Source organism: Aquarana catesbeiana, linkage group LG04 (assembly GCF_042186555.1).
Source record: "Aquarana catesbeiana isolate 2022-GZ linkage group LG04, ASM4218655v1, whole genome shotgun sequence".
NCBI lineage: Eukaryota > Metazoa > Chordata > Amphibia > Anura > Ranidae > Aquarana > Aquarana catesbeiana.
In genome coordinates, this window is record NC_133327.1 from 319,556,044 (window position 1) to 319,574,120 (window position 18,077).

General features: G+C 45.5%; 1 protein-coding gene across 1 annotated transcript in view; it reads left to right on the forward strand.

Annotated features, from left to right (window-relative positions):
* Positions 1–18,077, forward strand: part of LOC141141245 (dynein axonemal heavy chain 5-like) — a 334,052-nt gene that overhangs the window by 77,770 nt on the left and 238,205 nt on the right. Inside the window, exons 26-27 of the mRNA XM_073628924.1 lie at positions 1,298–1,411; positions 1,500–1,675. Coding sequence (XP_073485025.1) covers positions 1,298–1,411; positions 1,500–1,675 — 290 coding nt within the window. The remainder of the gene's footprint in view (positions 1–1,297; positions 1,412–1,499; positions 1,676–18,077) is intronic.

Below are 18,077 nucleotides of genomic sequence, written 5' to 3' on the forward strand. Positions count from 1 at the left end.
AACAGTTAACCGCTCATAAATTGGGTAAAAACCACAGGACTTTCAATACTAGCAGGGTTCCCAGAGGAGGTAATGGAATTTGGCAGGTCTGAAACAATTCTAGCAGAGTTGATGCAATATTTAAAGTACCTGTATCTGAAAATAATAAAGCAAAAAAGTGATTGGTAGAGTTCATAAATGTTGCCTACTATACAGTATATAGATATTGTTGCTCAAGACTAAAATGATGGGGTGAGGAATTAGTTAAAAAAATGGAAAAAAAAGCAAAAGTATTGTGTTGCTCATAGCAACCACTTAGATGTTCGGTTTCATTTCTTTAAGCTAAGAAATGTGACTGGAAGCTGAATTATTGCTATGGACAGCATCTTTATTTTAGTTCCCATGAGTTTTCATAGGTCTGTCCTTCGGAAACACAACTTATGTAAAAAAATAAAGAAGGCACACATAATTGGAGTGCTCAACAAAGCAATTCATTAGATTTACACTGTAATTATCTGACTACATAATGAAAAATAAATGGCTTAGCATGTGACCAATGACTGTAAGCATCTTCTATATATCTCTATTTCTTAGTTTGTTGTGGGGTGTGTAGATTACTGTTTTAATTTCACATTTGGTCTGTAATTTCTTGTGTTTAAAATAACACTTATTGTCATACCTGTACCCCAATGGGCCAATCTTTTCTATAACCACAAATCTTAATCTTAATTTCTTAACAATTTAAAAAAATAAATAAAAGGAAAATTGAAATGAAAATCTATATTGCGTTTTGCTTGCTTGCTTGCTTTACGCTGGGTTCACATATGAGCACGCAGCGTCTCACAGCAGGAGTCTGGTGCGTCCTCATTCACCGTTTCAGGTCCAATTTCAGCCTGAATTTTTGGCTGAATGGACCTGAAACGGACCAAAAGACGCACAGGGCTCCTGTGCAATTCTCTCCGGAGCTGCTACAGAGATGTGTGAACCGGCTCCATAGAGAGCCAGTCACAATGTCCTGCTGTGCGAATTAGATGCGGGGAACCCAGCCTTAAACAATATTTTGTATATATATTTGAATTTGAATATTTGTATATATATTTGTATATATAATTTGATAAAACATATCCTGCTTTCATAAAAATACTGATATTAAGGTATGAGACATATATTTTGTATATATATATATATATATATATATATATATATATATATATATATATTTATATATTTTGCTCAGACATATGCCTGTATGTATAGACATGCAAGTATCACTTTTTACTACCGTATGGGTATGAAGTATTTTTTCTTTGTTTAATAGGTTATGGAATTAGGCTGTATTTGTCTTGATTACTCTTTGATGAAGGATACATTAAAAGGATTGGCAGGAAGCTGGAAGTCGCATTATGCAACAATATTACATCAGCGTGTTAAGGTACACACTCCTTATAAAATATTATTTCTGTTTTTCTTGTAATGACCGTAAACATAGTCAGTGGCATTATTTTCTAAATATCTTTCAGGATGAACTTCACCACGTCGTTCAGTACAGAGAGACAGTATGGCAGCAGCTCACCACTCCAGTGGAAAGCCTGGAGCAGTTAAACTCCATCTTAACACTTCTAGAAGATCTGCAGGACATGGAAAATAAAATAGATGAAGTGTATCGGCCTATAGAAGTCATGTATGAGCATTTAAGGTAAATAATATGTAATAAGGATCAATTAAATCAACTTTATTTTACCATATAGTGACCGAAGCATTGGAAAGCCAGTTTGGATAGGAGAGAGTACAGCATGTACTTGAAAATCAAAGGCACTACTGTGATTGCTCTTCAAAAATTAGGCAGCTTCCTTCACAAGTATCTCTTTCTTTTCTCGGACATCACGGGACACAGAGCCACAGTAATTACTGATGGGTTATAGGGTATCACTAGGTATTGGACACTGGTCACACCCTAATCAGGAAGTTCAACCCCCTATATAACCCCTCCCCTTCCAGGGATACCTCAGTTTTTACACCAGTGTCTTAGGTGTTGGACGTGTAAAGATGTCCTGTGCTGAAGCTCCAAAAGGAATATTCTAAGATCCTATACTGGGGCAAGCCAGGCGACCGGATCCATTCAAAGTGTCTTTTCATGGCCGAATTGGATGGTACCCGGGCCTCGTGTCCGAAGAAACGAGGTTTTACCTGTAACGCTTCTCTTTTTAGAGAGCTGGACCCGCGGATCAGAAAATGGCTTTAAACTTCCTAATTTCTGGCGAGGTGCTTTACAGGCCCAGAACTGAAGGATCCCCCTACTGATGGGGGCCCCAGTCTCTGACGGTTTTTCCACAAACGGAGCCCACCGTGAGAGGCGAAGGCTGGGTCTGTGTAAACTGAACCCTGCGGCCTGGATAAGGTAAGAGGAGATTCCACAGAATTTTTGAGTTCTAGTGGCTTTTCTCCTTTAAGGTGAATGCATGCTGTGCCTATTGTGACCACCGGGGGCTGCCAAGAGCACAAACCTTTTCATGTTTGATCTGTCTCAGCGTCCGCTGCATTAGCTCTTCCTCCAGCTCCAAAGGTAGATGGTGGGGGGTTTTCTCTGCTGGGATGGTCCCCCCAGGCTAGGGAAAGGCTCAGGTATGCTGTAAGGCGGGTGAGACCGCACTGTCACAGCCGCCACCGAAGCCGCCACCGAAGCCGCATTGCGATGCAGGGCCCATCACTGCCGGCCTCCTCCTTATTCCCCCAACCCCAGCCTCCCTTCAGGCTTGTCAGAAAGGGTCGGCTCGCGCGGGAAGCGCTCGTTTTTCAAAAACGAGGGGGGGAAGGGGGGGCGGGGCGTCAGCACAGCGTCAGCGTGCCCAGACGCCCACAGTGCCAGAAAGCATGGCCATTTAAAGCACACTGTACAGGTGCTCTGAGCTTTGGAGAGACACAGAGCTGACAGTCGCATGTAAGGTGGGACACAGGCATTCCCCTAGGCTGCATTTACTAAAGAACACCGGACTGGGCATTTGGTAGCAAGGCTTTTAGCCAGACTACATCGCTCAGCAGTCAGTGTTCGCTTTTGATACCTCACACCTTGTTGCTTTGCACTATGGGTAGAAGAGGTTCAAGCACCCCAAGAACCAGAGGCACTAGGGGGTCTCTTTCAGGTTCTGAGGACCCCCTGTCTGCTACACCATCCCCTCCTGAGGGACCAGGGGCAGCTGGACAGGGAGAGCCATTGGGGTTAGGGGCTACATCTGCTGCCGGCACTTCAGCCCCTGTGTACATTACACAAGAAGTTTTTTCCTCAACCATTTCTGGATTAGAGAAAAAGCTAATGGCCGCGATTACATCTTCACGCAGTGAAAGAAAACACACAAGGCCTTCCTCTGCTTCCCAAGACCCTCAGTCAGAGGAGCTCTGGGATAAAGGAGATGAATCCCTTTCAGAGGATCGGGATGGGACAGATGATTCCTCTTCGGAGGATTCAGGTGGAGAGCGACCCTCTGCGACTTCCCAAGAGGAGAAAGTCTTAGTGCAGATCCTCACTGGTTTGGTCCGCTCCACATTTAAGTTGTCCCTACCTGAAACTACTACAGAAACCTCTTCTGCTTTGGGGTCACTGAAACCTTTCCAAGCAGCACATGCTTTTCCTGTTCATAATTTACTTGAAAAGCTGCTTTATTCTGAGTGGGATCACCCAGATAAGCGATTTCTTCCGCCGAAAAAGTTTTCTACACTTTATCCTATGGAAGAAAAGTTTATTAAGAGGTGGGGAATACCGGCCATTGATGCGGCCATTTCCTCTGTAAATAGTAATCTGACTTGTCCTGTAGACAACGCTCAGATGCTCAAAGATCCTGTGGATAAAAAGATGGACTTCTTATTGAAAGATGTGTTCTCTTTAGCAGGATCAGTGGCCCAACCTGCAGTAGCAGCGATTGGAGTCTGTCAATACTTAAGAGACCATGTTAAACAGGTCATCAAAGTATTACCTGAACAGCAGGCCCAGGGGTTTGCTAACCTTCCTGCGGCTTTATGTTATGCTGTTGATGCCATTAGAGATTCTATCGTGCAAACCTCTCGCCTCTTGCTTGGGTTGGTGCATATACGTAGAATCTTATGGTTGAAAAACTGGTCAGCCGAAGCACCATGTAAGAAGCTACTGGCTGGGTTTCCCTTCCGTGGTGAAAGGTTGTTTGGAGAGGACTTGGATAATTATATCAAGATGATCTCCTGTGGGAAAAGCACTCTCTTACCTGATAAGAAGAAGAGTAAGCGTCCCTCTTTTAAACGGACTCTTTCCCCAGCGCCAGGGGCATCAGCCTCCAGGCAGTCACGAGGGTCTCCTCCGTATGGGGCAAGAAACAAGAGTCAACCCCAGGGACACAAGAAATCCTGGGGGAAAAGGTCTTCTAAGCAAGACACTAAGACCTCTTCATGAAGGGGCGCCCCGCTTGCTCGAGTGGGGGGAAAGACTGCTGCAGCTCTCAGGGCCCTGGCAGAAGGACTTCCAGGACAGATGGGTGATCTCCACGGTAACCTTAGGGTACAGACTGGAGTTCCAAGAATGTCCCTCTCCTCGTTTCCTCAGATCAGGTGTTCCCAGAAAGCCAGAAGAGAAGCAGTCGCTCCTTCTAGCGATAAAGCGACTTTTGTCGCAAGAGGTCATTGTGGGGGTTCCCACAAAGGATCAAGGATTGAGACTTTGTTCCAATCTTTCTATGGTCCGAAAACCAAATGGGGACGACAGACCCATTTTGGATTTGAGAGATCTGAAACGATTCCCAAGGATGCAGTCCTTTCGTTTGGAATCAATTCAGACAGTAATCTCCGTCCTGCAGGGAGGAGAATTTCTGATATCAATAGGCATCAGAGATGCAGGCCTATATGTGCCCAGTTTTCCTGCTTAACTGAAGTGTCTGCAGGCAAAGATCACTGCTCTAAGGGAGCTGATTCTGACAGTCAGGGCCAAGAAGGGTCTTTCTGTCCGCCTTTGTATAAGGCTGCAGGGGAAGATGGTGGCTTCATTCGAAGCAGTTCCCTATGCGCAGTTCCAAGCAGAACTGTTGTAACACAGTATTCTGTTGACCTGGAACAGGAAGGTGCAGGCATTAAACTTTCCAATGCACCTATCGCATGCGATGCGTCAGAGCCTCAGTTGATGGCTCATACCCGAAAACCTACAGAAGGGGAAATCCTTCCTACCGGTTGCCTGGGATCCTCTTGCAGGCAGGACGGATGCGTTGGTGATTCCGTGGCATCGGCTCTCACCGATTTATGCATTCCCTCCCATTCTGCTACTGCCACGGCTCCTTCGCAGACTCAGGCAAGAAGGGAAGTCGGCACTTCTGGTGGCCCCCGTTTGGTCCAGAAGAACCTGATAAGCAGAAATAGCAGGGATGATGGTGGGTTCCCGGTGGACCCTACCGATACACCCAGACCTGTTAGCTCAAGGTCCGGTGTTCCAGCCTGCCTCACAAATGCTAGATTTGACGGGTGGGCTATTGAATCCCACGTTCTGAAAAATCGTGGGCTTTCAGGTCCTGTCATATCTACCTTGATCAAGGCAAGGAAGCCAGCTTCCAGAATGATTTATCATAGTGTCTGGAAAGCTTATGTATCCTGGTGTGAATCCAGGGGTTGGCATCCCAGGAAATATGTCATAGGTAGAATTCTGGATTTTCTACAATTAGGATTAGAGATGAAGCTGGCCTTGAGTACCATCAAGGGCCAGGTGTCGGCCTTATCAGTGTTGTTTCAACGGCCGCTTGCTTCGCATTCTCTGATCCGAAACTTTATACAGGGGGTGATGCGTCTTAATCCTCCGGTTAAGGCGCCCCTAAACCCCTGGGACTTGAACTTGGTTCTATCGGTGTTACAAAAACAACCTTTTGAACCAATACGTCAGATTCCTTTGGTCTTACTGACGAGGAAACTAATTTTCCTGGTAGCTATCTCTTCTGCTAGAAGAGTATCAGAAATAGCAGCTCTTCCCTGTAAAGAGCCTTACTTGATTATACACAAGGATAGAGTGGTACTGCGTCCTCATCCTAGTTTTTTTACCGAAGGTGGTTTCAGATTTTCATCTAAACCAAGACATTGTGCTACCTTCCTTTTTTCCAGAACCTTGTTCTTCGGAAGAAAGGTCATTACATTCTTTGGATGTAGTAAGAGCAGTCAAGACCTATCTGGAGGCAACTGCTCAGATTCGCAAGACGGATGTCTTGTTCGTGCTGCCGGAGGGTCCCAATAGAGGACAGGCAGCGTCAAAAGCGACCATTTCTAAATGGATTCGACAGTTGATTATTCAAGCTTACGGTTTGAAACGGAAGGTTCCCCCGTTTCAGATCAAGGCACATTCCACAAGGGCTATTGGTGCTTCTTGGGCAGTGCATCACCGGGCCTCTATGGCTCAGATCTGCAAGGCCGCAACCTGGTCTTCAGTTCATACATTCACCAGATTCTATCAGGTGGATGTGAGAAGGCATGAGGATATCGCCTTTGGGCGTAGTGTGCTGCAGACAGCGGTACAAGGTCCTCAGGTCTGATAGCACCCTACTTGGTTGTGATTCCCCCCCCTCAGTTGGCATTGCTTTGGGACATCCCATCAGTAATTACTGTGGCTCTGTGTCCCGTGATGTCCGAGAAAAGAAAATAGGATTTTTTATTACAGCTTACCTGTAAAATCCTTTTCTTTCGACGGACATCACGGGACACAGAGGTCCCGCCCCTCTTCTAATACACCTATACTGCTTTGCTACAAAACTGAGGTATCCCTGGAAGGGGAGGGGTTATATAGGGGGTTGAACTTCCTGATTAGGGTGTGACCAGTGTCCAATACCTAGTGATACCCTATAACCCATCAGTAATTACTGTGGCTCTGTGTCCCGTGATGTCCGTCGAAAGAAAAGGATTTTACAGGTAAGCTGTAATAAAAAATCCTATTTTTAAGGCTCATTCACATGAGTGGCCAGGTGACGGTAAAGCAGATAGTTGAGATGCGATTTTACCACCCACCCAACTCCACACCCAAATGGCATGAAGGCACTTTGGGCTGTACACATGCTGGGGACCCGATGCCTTTCTGCCACATCAAAAATTAAAAACCTTGTTGCATTCGATGGACAGTATCACCACCAATTGCATCCTATTTAAGCGAACTGGGTCATGCCACAACTGCTCTGCAACCACGTGCAATGCACTTGGTTGCGAAGCAGCTGATCTGCATTTTTAGGGTTAAAAAAGGCAGTGAGGACTCAATTCACCGCAGTCACTGTATTGGCTGAGAACTATCCATCTGGCTCCTTTGATTTTTGGATTGAAGGATGTCAGGTGGTAGGGTGCCAATAGAACTACCCACTGCTCCAAAATTTGAAACTAGCCCTGAATAAAAAGCTTGCAGGTTTAATTTTCACCTGTGCAGTTGTTACATACAGTATATACATGAGGACTATATAAACATGGTGGCAGGTTCTTCAACATAGATTAAGAGCTTTTTGAATTTATACATAAGATACAGCATGTAGCAGACCACAAAATGTATGATTATTTTCTTAAGAAAAAGAAAAACATGCAGCTTTTCTACATAAGCAGTCATTTACTCCTCTGGTTGAACTAGTTCCCACTTTGCCCTATTCAGTAAAGCAGTGCAGAAGGCGATAATAATGATCTAAGGATCATAACTTATATCAACCAGCCTTTTCAATCCGTGGTTACCAAAATGAATAGCAATACACTTTGCCTTTTGCTGATTTTTCTATTTGGTCCTGAGTTTACAGTAGCAAACATCTACTTATGAAAAAGTCTAGCTTTTACATTCATAGTGATAGCAAGCTGAGATAATTAATAGACATTGGATAACTGTTGCTAGGTGCAACTGAGTTTTAAGCCTTTAATTGTGATTTAATAAGGAATCCAGATCGCACAGGCCAAAACCAGGTGTAAAATCGTTAGTCAGCTACTATGCCTGTTAATGACCACCATCCACTCTTCTTTCCATGAATGCTATTTTAGATCAAGGTACGTTATGCCTGTTATTACATTTATATAGATTTTTTTTTTTTTGCACAAAATTAGGCTAACTTGCATATTCTACAGCTATCACACTTATGCTTATAAAAAACCGAAGTCCTCCATTTAAATTGATTTAAAAATGTGGTTCTCTACGACATAGTTGGCAGATCTTTACGTGCCTTACGCACACTCCCAACCAGCGTCTTAAATAAAGCTCTGTCAGATTAGCGTCAATTATGTAAAGTTTGATAAATAATGGGGAGTGCTAATTGTGCATTAGTGTCATGGCCCAAATTCGGTACAGTTGCAACAGCTTTAGTAAACTAGCCCTTTGAATCACAATTGTGCATTTAATGGTGCTAATATAATGCATAAGAGGCAGCAAGTATTGGATTTTGCAACTGAGGCGCTGGTAGAACTCAGTGCAGGAGAGTGAGCATTCAGTGCCTGACATGGTAAGTGCAGTTTATTGGTTAAATTGATAGGGTTTAAGTTAAGGTTAGGGCTTAAAATTAAGAGATGCTGGTTTAGGAACTTTGTTGTTTAGGTTTTAAGGTTCAGGTTAAGTGTTAAGGGTTAATTGTAAGTGTTAGCCCTAGGATTAAGGTTTGGATGAGTGTAAAGGTTAAGTGTTAGGGCTAGATTTAATGTTGGGGGGGTTAAGGTTTTGGTTAAGTGGTTTAGATTTACAGTCTGGCTGAGGGTAAATTAGGGCTTTATTTTTATAACCTGAAGCCTTTTGATGGGAACTACCAGCACCAGGTTCTCAGAATAAGTTGCTATTGGTTGAATTCTAAAATCCTTTGTTTTTTTTTTAAATTTTCAATAGATTGAAAACTAGGCCATGTGAAAGCAAAACACATTTCTTTTTCATACATCATGGGACACTAGTCAGGCTAATTTTCATTACCTGCTGGGTTATACTTCATCTCCAGGTGAATGGACACTGGTAGACCAAAGGTCTTTAGATAGGAAGTAATCCCCTATATAACCCCTCCCATACAGGAAGTACTTCAGTTTTTTACCAGTGTCCGCAAGGTGGATGGCACAGTTGTTTGAGCTCTCTGAGCTCCAGGTCTCTAGTCCCACAAACGGTTCTTAAATGAATCAAGGGATTGACCGATGCTTTATATGCTTATATGCTTTATATGCTTAGATAAATGGTACCCAAGCCTCGCAAAGAAGACTCAAGATCCTGCAATCTTTTCCCTGTAACGTGGCCTCCGGGCGCTGGACCCCGCGAAGTAGAATCCTGGCATTCCTGCAGGGTGCTGTACAGGTCCAAGGGAGTGGACCCTAAACATGAAAAGGGTACCCAGTCCTTGAAGGTCCTCAAGTGACAGGAACCCGCCGTGAAGGGTGAAGATTGGGTTCTTAGTTTCTAAGCTGCCCTGCGCCTGGACGGGTAAGCAAAACCCCTTTATTTAATATTGTGGGGTATCCGAGTGATTGTAACAATCAGACAAGCTAGCTAGAGCCTGGACACCTGTGTGCCGTGGCCATATGGGGGAGTTTTGGGCTAGCTGTGGGTGTTTGCAAAGTGTACCTTTTTTGCTTGTGTCTGGTTGTTTTTAAACTGTATGATGGTGCACGACGGTATGCCATTTCACCTTGGTTCACCATGGCGCACGTGCGTTCGCAAGAGTGCCGCTGTGCTCAGCAGTTGTTTGGTGGCCATGGCGCATGTGCATTTGCAAGAGTGCCGCTGGACTTAACAGTTTGTTTGGCGGCCATGGCACAAGCAGCTTCGCCACACATGCGCAGTAGTCTTTATCTGGGCATACGAAGATTTGTGTCTTATGCAAATACAGCCACACCCATTCGCCGGGACCGCACACGTGCATGCGCACACATTAACAGAACGTTCAGACGCACAGCCAGCTTATTCAAGCTGTATATGCCAAGCATGCTGTACTTCCAGAAGGCAGCTGTGGGACACAGAGCAGATTCTGAACAGGCACTTGCAGCGGTTTATTTCTCCTTACCCAGGTCACGTGAGTCAGCAAGTGTTGCTTGGCAGGCTAAAGGTGCTTAGCAGGATTGTTGCATAGGGGCTTGGTGAGCCCTATTAAAGGGTCTCCCTTCTAAGATGTTTTAATGCTACACCCAAGTACTCTCTTTTTGTGGCTAGTAAATGTCTTAAAAAAAGAGGAGTGGCACTAACACTACAGGGAAGGGCACACCTATGTCATCAGTAGTTCCTGATGAACATAGTCGTATCCCTGGTGTTGTATCCCCTGGAGGACCAGAGGCTTCCGGGCAATCTGAGCTGCTGCGCCTATCTGGTATTGTGCCTACAGTCAACGCTGCTGCTTTACCCTTTATCACCAAGGATGAACTGTCCTCGGCCCTAGCTGGGTTAGAGCACAGGATTGCTGGCAGGATTGCCTCCATCCCGCAGGGTGGCAAGAAGCATGACAGACCCCCCTCCCTGGAGCCTCTTAGTTTGGAGCAGGAATTGGTTAAGGATGGGAAAGAGCTAAAGGCTCAGGATTCTGTGGAGGGCCTGGCAAATGAGTCTGCTTCCAAGCAATCTCGACAAAAAGATATCCAGTTGATGCCTGCCTCTCAGTCGCAGAGGCTTTTCATCCTGAGTCTGACAGAAATGGTTCGTTTTGCCTTTAAGCTGCCTCTTGCAGCGGTGACTGAGCCACCCTGGTCCTCTTGGGATCCCTGAGGCCTCTTTAGGCCGCACAGGCTTTCCCCCTACACTCCCCTGCTGGAAAAGGTGTATGCTGATTGGGAACATCCTGACAGGATTTTGTTCCTCTTAAGAGGTTTTCCCTTGTTATATCCCATGGATGAAATGTTTGTTAAAAAAGGGAGCATGGGAGCCGTAGATGCAGCAGTCTCTTCCTTAAACAAGAACTTAACTTGTCTGGTAAATAATGCACAGGGCTTGAAAGACCCTGTTGACAAGAAATTGGAGTCATTATTAAGGACTTCCTTTTCTTTGGCCAGTTCAGCTATTCAGCCAGTTGTTGCAGCAATTGGTATCTGCCAGTCCGTAAAGGTTCAGGTCAAATGGCCTGATAGGCCTAACCAGGATGATCTGCCTGAAATAAGACAGATATTCCTCGAGCGCTGTGTTTTTCTGTTGATGCCTTAAAAGGATTCAATACAGCAGGTTTCTCATTTGTCTCTCTTGTCTGTACATATGCGCAGACTTTTGTGGCATGAGAACTGGTCAGCCGAGCTTCCTTGTGAAAAGTTATTGGCAGGTTTCCCTGTGACAGACTCACCCGGGGTAGAGGCTTTTGGAGGGGACTGAATGTGAGCCTCTTGCCTACAGATTATGGGCCCTGGCATTTGGGGTACCCTTGAGGTGTTGTTACTTTGGCTTCGGGTCCTTGTCCCCCAGGACATGCAGACTCTGGGGACCCTGTATTTGCCATAGTAGCAATAGTGACTGAGTCATACTGTTGAGACTCATACTGTGAGAAGATGCTAATGTCATCAACTCCACTCACCTGTCTGATATCAGCTATAATGTGTTTAATGTAAATGAGTTTAGTCTGGCTTACCACAGGTTCTAAGGGTATTCAACTCATTTTTGTTTGTTCTAATTAACCCTGTGTTGATATGGTAATGTGTGTTGAATAGTCAATGAGCTAGGAGACGTAGTCACTTAGTCTGGGTAAAAGGATTAGTTAATTAGCTCATGTTAATTAGGTTAGGTTTTAGTCATTCTGCTGTGTATATATTTGTGTGAGATCTCAAATAAAGAGTCAGTCCATGTTAGCAACAAGCAAGTGTCGCCTTGTTTTGTGCTCAGAGAGGTTGGAATATCTGATATCTGTATACAGACTGGGAGGAAGTGGTATATGACGGAAGCACTCAAGCGGAGTGTGGGACGTTCCGTGACATTCCCCATTCTTGGGGAACGTTTATTTGGTGATCATTTGGACAAATATATTCAAAAGATTTCCGGATGGAAAAGTTCTCTACTTCCTGTGAAGAAAAGCACCAGGCGTCCCTCGTTTAAACTTCAGGGACTGCTTCCTCAAATGTCTCAGTGCCACGGCAGTTCCTCCGCCAACAGGGCAGTAGGGCCAGGGGCAAGCCGCAAGGCCAGGGCCAGAAAAAATTCTTCTAAACCCAGCACCAAGCCCTCCTTTTGAGGGAACGCCCCCACTCCATCGGGTGGGGGGAAGGCTGCTGCACTTTGCAGACATTTGGAGACCAATAATTCAGGACGAGTGGGTACCCTCAATTATATCCCGCGGTTACAAGCTGGAGTTGCGGGGGGGGTTCCTCCTCAGAGGTTTTTAAGATTCCCTTGGATCCTCCAAAAAGAGACTTATTTCTTCAGGCACTACATCATTTAGTGCATCAAGGAGTGATTGTACAGGTTCCTGTATCCGAAAGAGCAAACCTGTTTTGCAATTTAAAAACCAAACGGGGTCACAGAGCCCATTTTTGGACCTAAGATCCCTGAACCAGTATCTACTAATCCAGTCTTTTCAGATGGAGTCTGTCTGCTCAGTTGTAGCCTCACTCCAGATGGAAGACTTTTTAGCCTCCATCGATATAAGGACTCATCAGAGGTTCCTGTGATTTGCAGTAGAGGAACGTCATTTTATGTTTGTGGCTCTACCCTTCGGGCTTGTTACAACTCCCCGGGTGTTCTAGCACCAGTACTGGGTCTTTTAAGGACCCAAGGGATTTTGGTGCTTGGTTATCTGGACGACCTCCTGCTCAGAGATTACTCATTGTGTTCTGGGTCTGGTTACAAAAAGTCTCGGGAATGGCAGCACAATCACTGCTACGGTGAGTTGTTTATATCAAGCGAGGAAGCTATTAGCGCAACTCTGGTTGTCAGCTGTACCCCCAACTCCGGAAGACTGGGTTAGGACAATAGATGCTTTGGTGAGAACTGAAAAGACAATCCATATTAGAAGGGGAAGTTACAGTAAATGTGCTAAGATCTGGAAGCTTTGGCTCCAAGGAATGTATGACCCTCTATGATTTCTTAATAAAACCCGTAGGAGTCTTGTGGCTCAGAGGGAAACATAGAGTGTAAAAAAATGGCCTTGCATCATAATTTATAGCATGATATGTATTAGTCTATACTCAACAATTGAGGTTTATGGCCAAGGGTGGGGGGTGGATAGCGTGCAGTGGGGGTGGGGGGTTGGGAAGGGAATTGTAAGGGTAAGCAAAATGGGAAAAATGTCTACAGTATATATAACTGCTTGTGATAGTGTAATGTTGGATTAATGTTCTTAAATTTTACAATGTGACTAAATCTAACTGTATGCCTAATTTGAAACTAATAAAAAAAGAATGAAACCAAAAAAAAAAAGAAGAGATCACTCGTTACAGAGCATAACATGCGCAGTGCGGTATTTGAAAAGCTTAGGCTGGATCATAAACACCGAAAAGTCAGCCTTGAAACCAGCTCAAGGTCTGATCCTAGATACGGTCCAAGCAAGAGTATTCTTTCCACCTGCAAGGATCTATGCCCTGAAGAACCAGGTGCGTCAGAAAAGGGGCACCAGACAACCCTCCATTCGGCTCTGTATGAGTCTTCTAGGGAGGATGGTATCCTCCATCAAATCGTTGCCCCGTGCACAGTTCCATTCCAGGCCTCTACAAAAGGACATCTTGTTGGCTTTGAAAAGGAGAGGATAAGCCCTGGATTATCCAATGTTCTTATCTCTTCGGACACGCTTAAGCCTAAATTGGTGGTTCCAGGATCAGAACCTGCGAAAAGGAAGATCCTTCCTCCCGGTAACTGGGAGAGTACTGACTACAGATGCCAGTCTCTCAGGCTGGGGAGCGACCCTAGAGGGGCTCACAGCTCAGGGGAAATGGTCAAGGACAGAACGGATCCTGCCCATCAACATCCTGGAATTACGGGCAATAAGACTGGCCCTACGGTCCTGGACGGTGGAGCTTCAGGACTACCCTATCAGGGTTCAGTCCGACAATGTCACTGCAGTGGCCTATATAAACCACCAAGGTGGTACCAGGAGTCATTCAGCTCTGAAGAAGGTGACCCACATACTAGCCTGGGCAGAGGAACATGTGGTGATTCTATCGGCAGTCCATATCCCGGGAGTAGAGAACTGGAATTCAGATTATCTCAGCCGCCAGCAAATCTCCCTGGGGGAATGGTCCCTACACCTAGGAGTGTTCCAGGAAATTTTGCAACATTGGGGATGGGCAGAGGTCGACCTACTGGCATCCAGGTTCAACAACAAGCTACAGCAGTTTGTGTCCTGAACAAGAGATCCTCGCGCAATCGGAGCAGATGCTCTGGTAGTTCCATGGAGCCAGTACTCCCTGGTTTATGCTTTCCCTCTGATCCCTCTCCTTCCACATTTGTTGCGCAGGATTCGGAGAGAGGGAGTTCCAGTCATTCTGGTGTCACCAGCCTGACCCAGAAGGCCCTGGTTCCTGGAGATTGTAAGACTAACAATAGATGGGCCATGGACGCTTCCACGGCGCCCCGATCTGCTGTCTCAAGGTTCTATATTCCACCCCAATTTACAGTCTCTAAATTTGAGGGCATGGCTATTGAAACCAGGGTGTTAAAGGACCGTGGCATCTCGGGACCAGTGGTGTCTACCCTAGTGAATGCTAGAAAAGCTGTCACTAGGAAGAAATATCATAAGGTCTTGAAGACTTATATTGCTTGGTGTGAAGCCAAAAAATGGCATCCTCTGAATTATGTGATTGGGAGAATTCAGCAGTGGGCAACTCATTTGCTTCCCCCCATTAGGTCACCTATGTGTCCTTGGGACTTGAACTTGGTACTGTCTTTGTTACAGAAACAACCATTTGAACCTATCAAGGAAATTCCATTAGACTTGCTGTCACGCAAGCTAGCCTTCCCGATGGCTATCACCTCAGCTAGAAGGGTGTCTGAGTTGGCGACCCTTTCATGCAGTAAACCGTACTTGATCCTCCACCACGACAGGGTCGTGTTACGACCTGTTCCATCCTTTTTGCCAGAAGTGGTGTCAGCCTTTCATTTAAATCAGGACATTATTTTGATGTCTTTTTTCTCTCAGCCTAGTTTGGCGGAAGAGAGATGACTGCATTCTTTGGACGTTGTCCGGGCAGTCAAGGTTTATTTGTCTAGCTCTACGGAGATCCGAGGATCAGACTCCTTTTTTGTTTTACCAAAGGGACCCAAGAAGGGGCAGGCGGCTTCCAAAGCTTCCATTGTCAATTGTTCAGCCAGGCCTATGGTCTTAAACGTAAAGCTCCTCCCTTTAGGGTGAGAGCTCATTCTACCAGGGGTGTAGGAACCTCCTGGGCTTTTCGCCATCAGGTATCTGTGGCTCAGATTTGTAAGGCTGCTACCTGGTCTTCAGTGCATACGTTCACAAAATTTTATCAAGTGGATGTTCGAGCAGCTGAGGATTTGGCTTTCGGCTGCAATCTACTGCGGGCTGCTGTATAAAGTCTGATGGCTATTGTTTGTCAGGGTGTCTCCCTCCCCTCAAGGCTTTTGCTCTGGGACGTCCCAGCAGGTAATGAATATTAGCCTGACCCTGTGTCCTATGATGTATGAAAAAGAAAATAGGATTTTTTCATCATACTTACCTGTAAAATCCTTTTCTTTGAGTACATCATGGGACACAGAGGTTTCTTCCCTCTTTTTGAGGATTCAGTGCTTGCTAGAAAAATGAAGTACTTCCTGTATGGGAGGGGTTATATAGGGGATCACTGCTTGTCTAAAGACCTTTGGTCTACCAGTGTCCATTCACCCGGAGATGAAGTATAACCCAGCAGGTAATGAATATTAGCCTGACTCTGTGTCCCATGATGTATGAAAAAGAAATGTGTTTTGCTTTCACATGGCCTAGTTTTCAATCTATTGAAATTTTTATTAAAAAACAAAGGATTTTAGAATTGAACCAATAGCAATTTGTTCTGAGAACCTGGTGCTGGTAGTTCCCATCAAAAGGCTTCAGGTTATAAAAATAAAGCCCTAATTTACCCTCAGCCAGACTGTAAATCTAAATCACTTAACCAAAACCTTAAACCCTCCCCCAGGGGGTGGCTTTTGGGGCTATAGCCCCAAGTCTCTCAGAGATGGCCGTAGTCATGGCCTCTCTGCAGCCGGGCCGCAAGTGCGGCGGGCAGCACCAGAGAGCGGGCAGGCAGCACAGGAGAGCTGGGCGGGCGAGAGAGCAAAGAGATGACATCATCTCTCTCCACCCGCCCTGCATCACAGCTGTTCCACTCTCACTGTGCAGCCGCGGGCAGTAAAGAAATTACATCATCTCTCACTGCCTGCCCTCTCTCTGGTGACCCTGATGTAAGGAGCTGCTCTCTGGGGACTCTGAGGTAGGGAGGGGCTCTCTGGGGTAAGGAGGGGCTCTCAGGGGACTTTCAGGTAAGGAGGGGCTTTTTGAGGACCCTGATGTAAGGGGGGCTCTCTGGGGACCCTGATGTAAGGGGAAGGCTCTCTGGGGACCCTGATGTAAGTGGGGGAGGCTCTCTGGGGACCTTGATGTAAGGGGAGGCTCTCTGGGGACCCTGATGTAAGGGGAGGCTCTCTGGAGACTCTGAGGTAAGGAGGGGCTCTCTGGGAACCCTGATGTAATGATAATATATGTAAAATACAATATATATATATATATATATATATATATATATATATATATATATATATATGCACATATACACACACACCTATATATTATACACAGACCTAGCAACGCCCCTGCCCGCCGTCATCCGATCGAAACCTGTACCCCTGAAAACAGACGAATGGGGGATCCATTCCCCATCCATCTGGCAGGTGGGATGACAGTCGGTTGGAAACGGATAGGTGGTCTATCTGACCACCCCATGGAGAACAGCGGGGCTGGGTCCATGGCCAGCTTTGTATAGCAGAGCGGACAAGGACCTGTCATCCGCCTGCTCAGCAGGGATCAGCAGAGAGATTCCCTGCTGAGCAAGATCCGCCTGCTCAGCAGGGATCAGCAGAGAGATCCCCTGCTGAGCAAGGAGATGCCCATTAGGGAGTTCACCCGTGTGAAACCAGCTTTAGTCTTAGACGTTGTCTCAGAAGGATGAGGTAACTGCTTCATGCCTCCTAGGTCAGGCATGTCCACAAAGCTACATTCATTCCGCACTCTGAAACTGTGAGAACGCCACTGGGGATCCCCTCTCCAAAAATGGTGGCTCACAGGCCTAAGGGAGCTAGGATTAAAAGATCTAATAACATGCGCTTGGCAGACGGCCTACAGGAAACACAGGACACCACTCAGGGTGATAGCCTTTATTCTTGTCCTAGAGCAATGTTTTATATTGACATTGCTCCCACCTTGCTCAGGCACGCACCATGTGACCTATCTTGCAAAAACTTTACCACTATGTTTGAATTCTTTGGAAAACTTTTGGCACTTCTAGAACCTTCAGTTTCCAAAGCCCAAAACGCTACACATCCTCTTTTTCTCATGACCCAGGAATCAGAAGCAGAACCTCCTTTGCTTGAAGCTATGGAGGAAAATGAAAGGACATTAATTTTGTAGCAGAGGCAGTGGAGGATTTTCTCTCTTATGAAACTTATGAGGTACAAGCTATGGCTTTGCACCAAATGCTTTCCACTGTGGACACTTTATCTAACAGCATCTGATCCTCTATAGCCAAAACAGACCCTTATGGGGTACCAGGAGACTTGCTAAAACTAAAAATGCTTTTTCCCTATATGTAGAGATTGGGGACTGGCTCAACCCTGAAAGAGTTTTCACTACTCCTAAACTATTTGCTAATATTTATCCTATGGAAAATGATTTTAAAAAGAAATGGTCTATTCCAGGATGCTGTCACTTCAGTTGGCAACAAAAAACAAACACAGAGGATGTCTGTTCCTTTAAAAATTCTGTTGATAGGCATTTTGAAGTCCTTTAAAAAAGCCTTACTTGCTCTTGCACACCCAGCCCTGCAGCTGGCAACTGCTGTCGTGATTATTTTTTAGGCTGTTGCTAACTGGTCAAGACACATGAACAGAGAACAAGAACTTGTCTTTGAAGACCCTGCTCTCATTTTACAATTACAGCTGATTCCTTCAACCCTGTTGTCTTGTGTTGATGCTCTTGAAATTGTAATTTGACAAGTTTCAAGAATCTTATCTCTGTGCACAT